The sequence below is a fragment of the Wickerhamomyces anomalus genome, assembly GCF_001661255.1.
Source record: "Wickerhamomyces anomalus NRRL Y-366-8 unplaced genomic scaffold WICANscaffold_5, whole genome shotgun sequence".
In the NCBI taxonomy this organism is placed as follows: Eukaryota; Fungi; Ascomycota; class Saccharomycetes; order Phaffomycetales; family Wickerhamomycetaceae; genus Hansenula; species Hansenula anomala.
In genome coordinates, this window is record NW_017567114.1 from 273,696 (window position 1) to 286,812 (window position 13,117).

The following is a 13,117-nucleotide window of genomic DNA, read 5'->3' on the forward strand; positions in this document are numbered from 1 at the left end:
ATTGATACTGTATGAGATGTGGTATCTTCAAGATGGTGTCTTTGCAGTATTGGCTTCTTCTTGATGGGGGTGTTCGCCTTTGAAATGGTTGATTACAAAAGATGGAAACCCTGGATTTAAAGAATTCATAACGGACATTTCGTTACAAAGCAAAAAAAAAAACTCAAGCTCGGTAGGCGCAGTAAGTTTCGCGAAATTTTAGGTGCATTTGGTCGGCTTTGGGCGGGCTAGTTACATACCACAGATCATATTTTGAATAAAACCATATATTTTCCCATTTTCATATCTCATAATTAATTAATTCAGCTAAACCAGCTACTTGACATCATGTTATTAAAATCAACAGCTGATCCAGCTCCATCACCCATACTATTTAAACCATCTTTATCTTCTTGTAAACCAGTCATGAAATTATCTAAAGATGAACTACCTTGTAAAAGATCCAAGTCTGGTAATCCTGTAAACCCAAAAGTCTCGCCCATTGATTGTGAAGGATCCTTAAAGCTCAAAAAGTTCTCTGATTGTTGTAAATCATTCTTAAATTGGTCCACCATTGTTGCATCATCTAAATTTGGATTGATTAAATTAGCTTCTAAATTCTCGAAAAATGGATTGAACAAGTTTGATTGATTGAAATTTGATTGTGTTGGTTGAGATTCTTGACCTTGCGGTTTCTCATCAAGTTTCGATGTGAGAGGTTTGGTTTTGGCCTTCTTTTCCTCATCAGTTGATAAAACTAACGGAACTGCGTTCAAAACATTTGATACACCCTTATCAGCTTCAACATCCTTAAGATTTTCCGTCTTCACCAAATCCTTAACGATATTCACAGGTTTTTTCAACAAAGTTACAAAAAACCCAACTGCTTTACCCATTCTCCAACTATATGAATATTTTTGGCCCAAAGTTTCAGCCAACTTATGGAAGCTATCCATATGACTCAGTAAAATAGTGGCCAAAGCTTCTCCAGAATTAACATCAACATTGAAAGCAGATACATATTGTTCACTTTCATCTTTGATTTCAACACTATTCAAATCATAGTTTCTATTATCAATATTATTACTACCCGTTTGAGAAGAATCATTTGAATCATCAGGAACCATTGGAAATGAACTTTTTTCAACAACACTAGGTTTCATAAAAGGACCACATCTTGATCTCAAAATCAAGGAAACCATAAACTGCATAGAACGATGACCAACTAATAATAGCAACGGAGCTAAAACAATATCAGAACCAGGACCAAAATAATCACCACCACAATCGAAAAACAATGTACAATTTCTATAACCCTCCAATGCACAATTCAAAGCCTTTTGAGCATAATTTTTGGCAATCAAAGCAACCTGTTGGTCTTGAGATCCACGAGGTTCAAAATGAACATAAAGAATATAATTCAATAAATATAACAACATATTCACAGTAACATGTAATCTAAATTCAATAGCTCTAGCCCCTGAAACATACAATGGTTCATTCTTCGATCTATTAACCAATAACTTGCCAATCTGTGGTAAAGCATATTTATCTGTAATAACACCAAAACCACTAATCGATTGCTCTAATTGATCAATCAATTGGTCAACTTGAAATCTTCTAGCAGGTTTATTAACATTCAACAAAACTTTCATTGTCTTTGCAATCAAGTCATCAATCTTGGCTTGGGTATGGATATTATTAATGATGGTTAATTCTCTTAGATCATTTTTAAATTCCTCCAAATTTGAACCGTCATCATCAACTTCACCAGGTAATTCAGTATCAGAAAACTCAATATGATTTTGTAAAGCTCTAGGACAACCAAGATTCATACTTTGTGTAACATCCAATGATATTAATTTAAACCAAATTTTCCTCCATAAATGTCTTTGTCTTTCATTACTAAAATTTTCAAAATTTTTAGGATCACGATGAAGTCCAATACTTATAGCCATTTGAATAATCATTCCCAAAAATATTTGAGAATCACCACCATCTGCACCTTCACCATCATCAGGGGAATACATGAAATATAATCTCATATAAAGAGCACACTGAACAATTTTTAAACTTGATTTTCTCATTAATTTTAAATTCGAAAAACATTGTTTCACACAATCAACTAATTTCAAAGGAATTTCATTCTCAGGTTTTTGCAAAAACTGTATAATTGATTGATCTTCTTGGTAATTTTTGGAATGATTTGATGATTTTTTCAATAATTTTGCAGAATTATTCATAGGTAATGTATGCCATGATAATCTAGCAATAATACATACAGTACCAACTAACGCAAAATCAACACCACTTCTTATCTTGATCTTTATTGTCTGATCTTCATCATCTTCTTCACCAAAAATGTATTTCAACTCTTCAATAAATGAAGGCTCATCAACATATGGCATATAAACATACAACACTTCAAAGAATCTTTTGATATGTAACCATAAAACTTTCTTCTTTGGTAAATATTTTTCAAGCATCATTACAGGGTTCTGTGCATATTGTAAAGCTGCTTCTTTATCTGAAAGTTTTGGTTCAGTTTTCCCACTGGACTCACTTTTAGATGAGCTTCTTCTTCTTTTCTTAGTTTTCTTATCTTTGATGACAGGACAACTTGAAGCATTATGAGCATTGAAATCATCCATAAAAGAAGTATCACCAATCATTAATGGACAAACTTTTTCATGTAATTTGTTGTTATGATCACTTGAAGTTTCAGTCTCTGGTGTGTTATTTTCATCCATTGTTTCATCATCTCCCTCGTCTTCAGCTTTACGAACCTCTCTTGTCATGGTTTCAGATCTAACGTGAGACACTGGGCATTTACTGATTGATATTGAAGCTGTGCTCATAACTGGACAAGAACTTGATTCAGTGACAGATTCATTATAATTAAGACTATGACTAACAGGACATTGACCACCTGTAGAATTATCTTTACCAGATACTGGACAAACTTGTGAAGTAGATAATTTTTTACCCTCGCGTACCTGTTCTTGCTCCTGTTGATGTCTAATCATTTTATCTTTAAACTTCATCTCTTCAACCTTCTTCCTCATTTTGAAAATATGAGCCCATAAAACTCGTAGATATGGATCACCTTTCATGATAGCCAACCACGACGTAGCACCCAAATGAACAGTAGTTGTTGATTTTATATGTAACATATCGAATTTTTTCCCAAGGTTAAGTGCTTCATTGGGGAGTGAATCTGTGGATATGTTGTGTTCATGACTTGAATTACTTTCATGATCATCAGCCTCTTCATTAGGTGAAGGTAAATGGTCTTCATTTGGGAAGAGTTGACTCTCCAACTGTCTGATCTTTTCTTTCAATCTTTCAACCTCACTTTCCGGTTCTTGAGGTGGATTTATCTCTGAATTTTGTAAAGGTTGAGCCCAAGGCGGATCAATATAATGACAAAGATGTGCTACACCAGTTCGGTGACACGCTGTGCACACTGGTCTTTTCTTATCACACTTGACTTTCCTTCTCCGACATATTGTACAACTAATGGGCACTCTGTTTCTTCTCTTATTAGCAGCAGCGGCTGTCTTCTTGTCCTTCTTCACCACTTTGTTACTGTTGGCTTTTGATGCTGCAACCATGTTCTTTAACTTCTTGAATACACGGTAAAAATGTCACAAAGCACCTGGTTCAGTATTTATATATAGATTATGATAGCTGACCCAAATGTATGGTATTTGTAAGCGCCTTTCCAACTCCAAAAGCTTCAGAGCTAGGTTTTCAGCTCTCTTTACAAACCCGGATAGTACCCAATCTTTAAATAATAGCACGGTCCACGAGTTTCACAAACAATCACGGTCCAGCTTCCTAAGAAGGCAACAGAAATACCAAGATAAGACACGCACACGCAAACACGCACCAGCTAATTCACGTTGTATTTGATGTCATACAATTAAAATGTTTTCTACTCTACCAAACAATCAGGTCAAAAAAAAAAAATAAAATAAAAAAAAAAATTGGCTTCAAAGAGGCAACAACAGGCTTGGACGCGGAGTTATACAGTACTTTTGCGGTTAAATGAGTTCAAAACACCCAAATTCTGGTCTTAAAGTCTTGAGTGTTGCAACCTGTGATAAAGAAGGTGCTGAAGACACATTTCAAGTGTCTGAAGCAGTTCGTATAAGAGCTATTCCGTTGGTGAACTGGTTTAACCGGTGTAAATCTCATCGCGATCTTCAGTTGTTTACTCCAGGTATCTATAACTTTATAAGCAGCTCTGAACAATCAAGCTATTCGGTATTCCTTCAAGGCTGTGACTGATCTTAATATCTTAGCTCTACTATGTTAAGATGTTAAGTTCGTTATTACTGTACGCATCTTCAACGTCATGAGCCTGGACTTTACCGTTCTAAGCATCCCATTGACCTGATCAATTAAACTTCGGCAGGTGGAAATTAGACACCTTCTTTTTCAATCGCATCTCAAATATTTCAGCCTTTGCCAGACCTTTCAGAAATGAAAAAGGCATGTCCATCATGGTGAATGTATCTCGTATTTATTTTAAGGAGCCAGACTTATTTTGCGGATATTTAGATTCACGTTGAACTGGTTTGCCCAAGAGTATACACCAAGAAGTTTAAACTACAATTAGCAGAACACCGAAAAGTCCCGTAAAGAAAACATCCTGATAGTAACTACGAAGGCCACTGTAACATCAATAAACATGGTATTGGTTCAATAATCATTGATCGTGTAATGAAACATCTGTTCAAGGTCTGATATGGTATTGGATCTGAATGGATCCCATAGATCAGGAATTTCTTGAAGATCTAATTCATTCATTGGAACATTATTAGCTGTGACTGGTGTATTATTCCCAATTCCATTATTATTACTGAAACCGTTGAAATTTGTTGAATTGTTTCCTCCTTCATTAACATTGAAGCTATTCTCAAACATCATTTGATCAAACCAAAGTTGATCATTCTTTGATTTATAACTGTTTAGATCTGTTAGCAATCTTTCTGGACTTGGTGTTTGCCCCAAGGATTCAGTATCCATCAGTTCCAGGGCATTAAGAATCTGTTTTAAATCATTAGTAGAATAAAGGAAGAATCCATCATCTTGAGATCTTAACTCTTCAACAACTTCAACATAATGAGCTTCGATTTGAGTTAATGAATGAGGACCCAATCTTCCCTCCCTATTGATGAAAACTTTTTCAATAATGAAACTTTGAATCTTTGATATTGACCAAGCATGATAATAGGTATCTGAAATATTTGCGCAAGCATCAACAATGAAATAACAAATTTTGAAAGTCAATCTTCCAATCTTGTCAAGTAATTCAAGTCTTTGTTGATCAACGTTAAGACCTAGTAACGCCTTGTGAACTTTGATTCTACCCAATAATGCAATCATAAATTCTGAAATTTTATGAAGGCAAAGCTCAATCTTTGGTAATGCCAAAATACCTATCCCGAAATGTTTATTCAAATTGAACTTTTCATTCTGTTCATCAGGTTTCCTTAAAAAATGAACCGATGTATATAAATATTTGGAAATCCTCAACAATTGTAACATATAATACAATGATTTTTCACTATTTCTTTTATCATTATAATGCAAAAAGAAATTATAATAAATCATAAATAACAATGCGCATGAATCTGCCGTTCCATTGTGAATTCTAAGCTTATTATATCTATGAATAACAGTATCTGAAGGCATTCTTAACAATTCATCATATTTGGGTATTTTTTCAACGTGTTCCTCCAAACCTTTCATTTGATTCAAAACATCTCTAATCTTTGGTGGCTCCCGAACATTCAATATCAGCATCAGCAATGGTCGACAAACTTCATGGATCTTTCTTCTATCATGGAAAGCTTCATTAATGACATATTGTAAGGCAGAATCATTGTGATCCAAGATTGGTATTTGAGTGTCATGGAAAGAATGATTAATAATAGGTGCATAACCAACAAGCATCAGTTGGTAATAATCCATGTACTCCAGCAAATACCACAGTCTTCTTAGTAAATTTGGTTTGGGATATTTTGGTCTCGATACTGTTGGATCTCTATTCAAACCTGATGAAATAGCATGATGTAATAAAGGGCCCATATTTGTGATTGTAGAAGCAGTGATACAATCGCAATCCTCAGGGGCAAAAAAATTATAATGTTGAAGTAGTAAACTCAATTGGAAAATAACAAGGTGTGATTGTTTCAATACTGAAAGCTCTTCAAGGCAAGCTTTCGCTAACGTTACCACATCTTTTGTCACGGGGTGATCCACAATGTATTGATCATTTGGAGATATTGGCTGTGGTAATGGTTTCCCAGCATTATAGACAGATAAAGATGAAAATCTCATAACCATAAGTAGAATTCCTAACGCAGCAAGTTGAAACTTCCCAGTTATGTTCAGCTTATTGTCCCCGGATTTTGAGTCCCTAGGTGGTATTATTCTAGATATCTGTTCAGTGAAGTCTTCTTTATCCAATATTGGTAAGTTGCAGTATAATTCTGATTCAAAAAACTTCTCTATTAATAACCATGTAAGTTTATTATCTTTCAATTCATCTCTCAATGATTCAATGAAGTTTTTCCCTGCGATTTCTGAAGTCTTAGCTGGACACTCAGGAACTGCACTGTCAGTATCATCTTCAGCCATGAACTTATTAGTGAAATAATGATCATCCATTTGACTGTTTTTAATTTTCTTCAAGATTGCATTCTTGTTAAAACAGATAACTAATGCTCGACTATAGATATCCTTTTTCAACAACGTGACCCAAGTCAACGTCCCGTCTGCAAATACACCAGGATCCACATAATTATCTTTGTAAAAATCAAGGATATCGTCACCATCAGCATCATCGCCATCCATAGAATGAGCAGCACGATCAGAATTACCACTGGCGCTATACGTTGATGGGGGTGCGCTTGGACTTAACAAACTTTCCACCCTCAATCTATTTGTGTATTTTGCATCATCAGACTTGACACTCTCAGTTCTTGTTTGAGGGATTCTGACATTGTTAACTTGAAATTGTCGTTGATAAGGTAATTGTTCTTGAGTGTGTTTCTTTACGCGAGGCTTTTTAACTGAGGATTGCACAGGAGTGACAAAATTCTGATCACCAACTTTTATGGTCCACTCAGGTCCTTCATATCGACAAAGTCCACTCTGATTTCTTTTCTTACACGTTCCACAAATCGGTTTCTCTCTATCACACTAGGTGTTGCTGATTAGTAAATGAAAGGAAATAACAATACCACCGAGAATACTCACTTTGGTCTTCTTCTCGCGACAAATAGTACACGACTTGTTGGGACGCTGTCTTTTAACTGGTGCTCCATTCATTATTGATATTCCTATGTGAAAAGAGAGACTGAACTGTGCTATACCTCAACGTCTTGTTGTGAATAGGAAAAGCATTGTGGTTTAAACTTCAGCTTCGGAATAGCCACAGAGGAGCCTGGACTTATGGTTATAAGCCCTGGTCAACTACACACAATGTAAATATTTCATGATTTTTTATTCTTTATATACAAATTAAAACATTGATTCATTAGTAGAATGGAAAAAGAATCTTTCGATATCCATTATGTCAAAGTTGTTTATTACTGGATCATCCATTCTGTCCAATATAGGATCACTGATTGTAGGACCTGAACTAGCTGAAGAAGATCCACCCATGTGACCCTTGTTGTCATAGAGAAGCCCAGTATCAGACTGGAACTGGTTAAACCAAAGAGAGTCATGTTGATTGGCTGCAGAGCTGAATGTCATATCAACTGAGCCTTTTGGTGAAGGACGCTCTGATCCTGTCCCACATCTCTCTAGCTCTTTTACAGATTCATAAATCTGTTTTAAATCATCAATTGAATACTTCATGAACAACTCATCATGATCACGAACCAGGTTCAAATTTTTGATAAATGCTCTATCTGCATCAGAAGCATTTTCAGGGTTGTAAGGACCTCTCTTATTGTATAGAATATCTTTCAATATGAAAGAGTGTATTCTACTCATGGCCCAAGAGTGATAATAAGTATCAGCAATATTCAAAAATCCCTTCAATATGTAGGAAGCTGATCTTAATAAAGAATCTGCAATATTATCAACTAATTCCAACTTTGCTGGATCAAGATCAATGGTGAACACTTTCATAGCTTTGATTCTTGCCAATAATGAAAACATTACTTGAATAGATCTATGAGATAAAAGTTCAATTTCTGGAATGACAAGGATTGGAATACCAAAATGATTCTTCAAATTGTAATCAGAATTATATTCTGTTTCTTCGAGCAAAAAGTTGATTAGTGGGAAAGCACCAGTCATTATCTTGATAATCTCCAACAAGTAGTACAATGACTTGTCTTTGACTCCCCTTTCATTGTAATGGAGATAAATATGATAGTAAATCATGTATAACAAAGAAGTTGTATCAACTAATCCAGCAACAGATGTGAGTTTCTCAAATCTTTGCAAAACAGTATCAGATGGCATCTTCATGATATCACTAACTTTTGGATGAGCTTGTACAAGATTTTCCAAAGGTCTCAAATGTTGTTTCACTGTACTTAACCTTGGAGGATCTCTAACATTCAACAGTAGCATTAACAGTGGGTGACACATCTCATAAATATCTTTTCTTTTATGGATAGCTTGATTAATCGCATACTCTGTTGGGGAATCATAAGGGTTCAAGGAAGGGTATAATGTGTCATAAAATCTAACGTTAATCATCGGAGGACATCCTATATGCATCAATTGGTTATAATCCAAATTGACAACTTTAAACCATAATCTTCTCAACAAATTTGGATTTTCATTACCAGGGTCAGCAACTGATGGATCACGATTTAATCCAGATGAAACAGCAGAGTGAACTAAAGGTCCCATATTTTCATAAGTTTTCATTGAATTACAATCAGAATCTTCTGGGGCAAGCTGGTCATAATAACGAGATAGTAATTGAAATTGGAAAATCTCCAAATGGGCTTCTCTAAATTGACTTATTTCATCATAACATCTATGTGCAGCTGTCATGTACTCTTTTGTCACTGGGTTATTCAAAATGTATAAATCATTTTCAGACAAGTTTTCAGTATTTGATCTCAATGCATTGTATGTTGATAAAGAAGTCAATCTCATGATAATTAATAAAATACCAATTGTGTTTAGTTGCAACTTCTTTCTAATATTTAGAATCACCCTTTGAGAGCTTTTACTTCCTAAAATGTCATACAACTGGGATGTAAATTCCGCCTTGTCAAACAATGGTAATACAAGATACAACTCAGAATCGAAAAACTTTTCAACCAACAACCATATAAGTTTCGAGTCAACTAGTGTGCTCTTAATCATCATCAAAATATCTTTGTTTTTGTATTTGCAAATTTGACCACTAGTGGTGTCTGATATTTCCGCATCAAAATCTTGTTCAACTTTGAATTTCTTGATAAACTCGGTTTCTTTTGTATCCTCTTTTCGGCCACTCTTTGTAACGATGATTTTCTTTCTTCTTGAAGATTCAACAACAGATCTCAAATAAACATCTTTTTTCAACAATGTAACCCAGGATAACACACCTTGAGTAAACATTCTTGGACTACCATAATTATGCTTATAAAAATCAATGACACCATCCTCCTCTATCTCAGGCTCCACTGTGTTATTTATGAAAGTTGGTTCAGTTGTATAAAGATTATCCTTCTTTATTACAGATTCTATCCGTTTTAATTTGTCCCGTAATAATATTAATTGTTCATCAACAGTTTCGCCATTGTGAGTTGAGCTATTATTATTAATTGACCCACCATTGTTCATGACATTAATATTCCAATCAGGTTCCTCATATTTACATTCCCCTGAACGTCCTCTCTTTGCACATGCTCCACAAGTAGGTTTAACTTTATCACACTATAACTTCACATTAATATTTCAATCATGTATTTCCACCTAAATATACGCACCTTTATCTTCTTTTGACGGCAAATGGTACAAGACTTTGTAACTCTCGCTCTCTTCGTCACTGGTGCAGGTCTGTCAAATTCAGGCATATGTATGGGATTCGACATTTTGTTCAATTTAGCACAACATCAAAGTACTTGAAAAGAGTCAGAAAAAAAGCTTGATTCAGCCATTTAATCTCTTAAAAGCGGATTTATTGTTTGTTTAATTGAATTCGCGAATTTTTGAAATTCCCCAGGTGGTACCCTCTCGACCCTTTTGGGCTGTTTGATAAGTGGAAACCATGGCAACGATCTGCCATCAGCGTTCGGTAAAATGAACATAAAGTTTAGCACTTTGATTCAGTTAAGCTTTTTCTTTAATGAAAGCTCATGAAGTCTTTCGTTCTCAATATCCAATACTTTGAAAGAAATCGACCTAGCAATCAGAATATATTCTACCTTGGAATTGTTGTAGAAAATTTCTTATTGTTGATTCAATTGATCGAATTGTTCAGCTGAAACCAGCTCCCTCCACTGGCTTGTCAACTGCACATGATCTCAAAACTAATAGTGGATTTGTTGCCTTTAAAAGAGTAGGTGGCCTTTTAATGGACTTTCGTTGAATAGATCAAAAGGTGCTCTTACAGCTCTTTCAAGTTAAAAAACGAAAGATGTATTGAATGTTAACAATGGTATACAAAACCGCTGAAAAAACATAATTGCATTCTTATGGGCGGCTCGAGATGTTTTTCAAGGAGTTGATTAATGCGTCCTTTAGTACCTTTGCAATTTCAATTTGATTCTGTTGAATCATATTAGTAATTGGAGTTCTTATGCTCTCCGATGCATTGTTGTTAATGTGTTTGAGCGTCAAATTTAGATTAGAGACAAATTGGTTTAGCAGTAAGCCACTTTTATCCTTTGCCAAATCACTAATAGCAGATTTTTCCATCTTTTTTTGACTTGATGGTTGAGGGTTGTTTTGTCGAGAATTCTGTGGAGAACTTGGTTCTGAAGAGTCTGATGATGAATTCAATAGGTTTTGTAAATTATTGGATCTCCGAAATATGTTGAGGATGTCTGTACTTTCTTTCAATTTTTCTAGTGTAGTGTTGACATGTCTCTTGCATGTTTTGCAACTGATAGAATAAACGAATGTTTTATAATCTTTCGGTCCTTTTATTACAATACTCTTTGTAAAACATGATCTGCACTCAAATGAAGTTTTCTCTTTAACAATTTTATTGATGGCAGCTCTGATTTGGTGTTGTTTCTTTGACGTTGTTCGAGTCACTGTAAAACTTCGATATGAACGTTTCAAATTTGAATTGACCTTGGCAGCGTCGGTTTCTGGTGATGATGAGCGTGACCTGTAGCTTGATCTAGACATCTTTAGTCTAACTGATATTGATATGACAAGTAATCGATGATGTGAACTAAACTGCTATCATGAGAGGCCTTTGCTAATGTCGTGTCCTTTTTTTTTGGAACCTCTTCATTTCATCAGGCAAGGTTGAGGGGCCCAAAAACAACAGCCAAAAAGCAAATTAGCTTATTAACCAGTAACTAGTAAATAGAGCACAGCTAAACATCCAAAAAACATCACCAAAGTTGCCAACTATAGTACAATAGCCTGCCTTAACTGTACGATGAGCTGAAGAGTTTATCATCTTTGATCAAGAAATATTTTGTAAAATTGTGGTTTGAACTTTGTACCATCTATTCCAGTTAAATGGATACCTATCATTAGTAGTAACTTCTGAACAGCTAGGTTAATATCTCATCACCTCCATATCCAATTAGCTAATTATTATTCACAGCAACTTCTCATTTGTGGCAGTGAGCACCGATAGCTTCATTAAATCCGTTTTCCTTATGCAAAATTTTCAAGCTGCTTATAAATTCACAAAAAGAAAATGCCGACGCTGGCCAATTAAATGCGACGCGCGCCAACGGTTTGGAATTTGACTTGTGTCTCGGCTTATTTTTGGCGCAAAAAACAGCACGGGCTTTTACCGAAGAGATTCCATCATCATAAATTCCAGATGCTTCCAACTTTCAAGCCAGAGAATATAAAAGGTAACCAAGTTGCTGGATTTAATTAGTTCTTCAACTTGACCAGATTATAGAATAATATAATTCTTAATAAAACAATAATGTCAGAAACAATTGGATTCATCGGTGTCGGTCAAATCGGTGGTGGTGTCGCTCAACTAGCTGTTGATGCTGGTTACAAGGTTGCTTTAAGTAACAGTAGAGGTCCAGAAAGTTTAAAAGATGTTGTTAATAAATTAGGACCATTAGCCACTGCAACAACTTCAGAAGCTATTGCTAAAGACAGTAACATCAAATATGTTGTTCTTTCAGTTCCATTAGTTATTGTTCCAACTTTGTTGCCAAAAATCAATTTAGAAAACAAAATTATCCTTGATACCTCCAACTATTATGCTCAAAGAGAAGGTAAAATCGAATCTTTAGAAGATCATACTTTAACTACATGTGAATATGTCAGCCAATATCTTGATAAATCAAACAAATTGGTTAAAGTTTTCAACAACATTGATTCAGTCCATTTATTAGTTGATGCCACCAAAGAAGTTTCAAAACAAACCACTTTACCAATTGCTGGTGATGACTCTGATGCTAAAGCTGCTGTTACCAAGATTTTAAACAACATCGGTTTCCAAGCTTTAGATTATGGTTTATTGAAAGATAGTTGGAGATCAGAACCAGGTGAACCAATTTATGGTATTCCATATATGCCAGTCACACCTGAAGGATTAGAAAAAGCAGCTGAAAAGAAATACTTTTTGGAAACACCTGCTGAACCACTTTCAAAAGAAGCTGCTCAAAAATTTATTGATGATGCTAAAGTTTTAACCCCAGTTGGTGGTAGTATCAAGGATTTCCCAAAGATTTGGATTGAAATCATAATGGAGAAATACGCTCAACAACAACAATCTAAAGCTTAAGCATGATATAATTTTACGATGATTTGCATACTATATTAAATGTAGAACAAAACTAGATATCTGGTTAATGTTTGTATCTCACAGATCGATCAAGTCTTCATTTTTTGATGAAAAAAGCCTTGATAAGTGGCCAGTAGCCGAGCTTATGGATCAACGATGCTCCAACTCATGACTGTTCGTAATGAACTATTATCTCAAAAAGATACACAGAATATTAGACTCAAA

At 35.0% G+C, this 13,117-nt stretch overlaps 5 protein-coding genes across 5 annotated transcripts; 1 reads left to right on the forward strand and 4 right to left on the reverse strand.

The window, feature by feature from the left end:
* Positions 1 to 262: 262 nt before the first annotated feature.
* On the reverse strand, positions 263 to 3,740 carry WICANDRAFT_106383 (uncharacterized protein). The gene has a single exon (XM_019180473.1). The coding sequence runs from the start codon at positions 3,591 to 3,593 to the stop codon at positions 303 to 305; it is 3,291 nt and encodes a 1,096-aa protein (XP_019037175.1). The 5' UTR covers positions 3,594 to 3,740; the 3' UTR covers positions 263 to 302.
* A 944-nt stretch (positions 3,741 to 4,684) lies between these two features.
* WICANDRAFT_106384 (uncharacterized protein) lies at positions 4,685 to 7,323 on the reverse strand (the record flags this gene model as incomplete). The annotated part of the gene is made up of 2 exons (XM_019180474.1): positions 4,685 to 7,194; positions 7,252 to 7,323. 2 exons carry the CDS (start codon positions 7,321 to 7,323, stop codon positions 4,687 to 4,689), a joined length of 2,580 nt encoding a protein of 859 aa, XP_019037176.1.
* A 192-nt stretch (positions 7,324 to 7,515) lies between these two features.
* On the reverse strand, positions 7,516 to 10,322 carry WICANDRAFT_69960 (uncharacterized protein; the record flags this gene model as incomplete). The annotated part of the gene is made up of 2 exons (XM_019184187.1): positions 9,942 to 10,322; positions 7,516 to 9,888 (listed from the first exon to the last, which is right to left on the reverse strand). Exons 1-2 carry the CDS (start codon positions 10,044 to 10,046, stop codon positions 7,516 to 7,518), a joined length of 2,478 nt encoding a protein of 825 aa, XP_019037177.1. The 5' UTR covers positions 10,047 to 10,322.
* A 325-nt stretch (positions 10,323 to 10,647) lies between these two features.
* On the reverse strand, positions 10,648 to 11,605 carry WICANDRAFT_106386 (uncharacterized protein; the record flags this gene model as incomplete). The annotated part of the gene is made up of 1 exon (XM_019180475.1): positions 10,648 to 11,605. Exon 1 carries the CDS (start codon positions 11,308 to 11,310, stop codon positions 10,648 to 10,650), a length of 663 nt encoding a protein of 220 aa, XP_019037178.1. The 5' UTR covers positions 11,311 to 11,605.
* A 471-nt stretch (positions 11,606 to 12,076) lies between these two features.
* WICANDRAFT_80137 (NADPH-dependent F420 reductase) lies at positions 12,077 to 12,892 on the forward strand (the record flags this gene model as incomplete). Its single annotated transcript, XM_019185011.1, has 1 exon — positions 12,077 to 12,892. The coding sequence occupies one exon, from the start codon at positions 12,077 to 12,079 to the stop codon at positions 12,890 to 12,892; it is 816 nt and encodes a 271-aa protein (XP_019037179.1).
* Between the last annotated feature and the right edge of the window lie 225 nt (positions 12,893 to 13,117).

Excerpts from the sequence above, each read along its gene's own strand:
- WICANDRAFT_106383 (XM_019180473.1), bottom strand. The coding sequence starts at position 3,593 with ATGGTTGCAGCATCAAAAGCCAACAGTAACAAAGTGGTGAAGAAGGAC.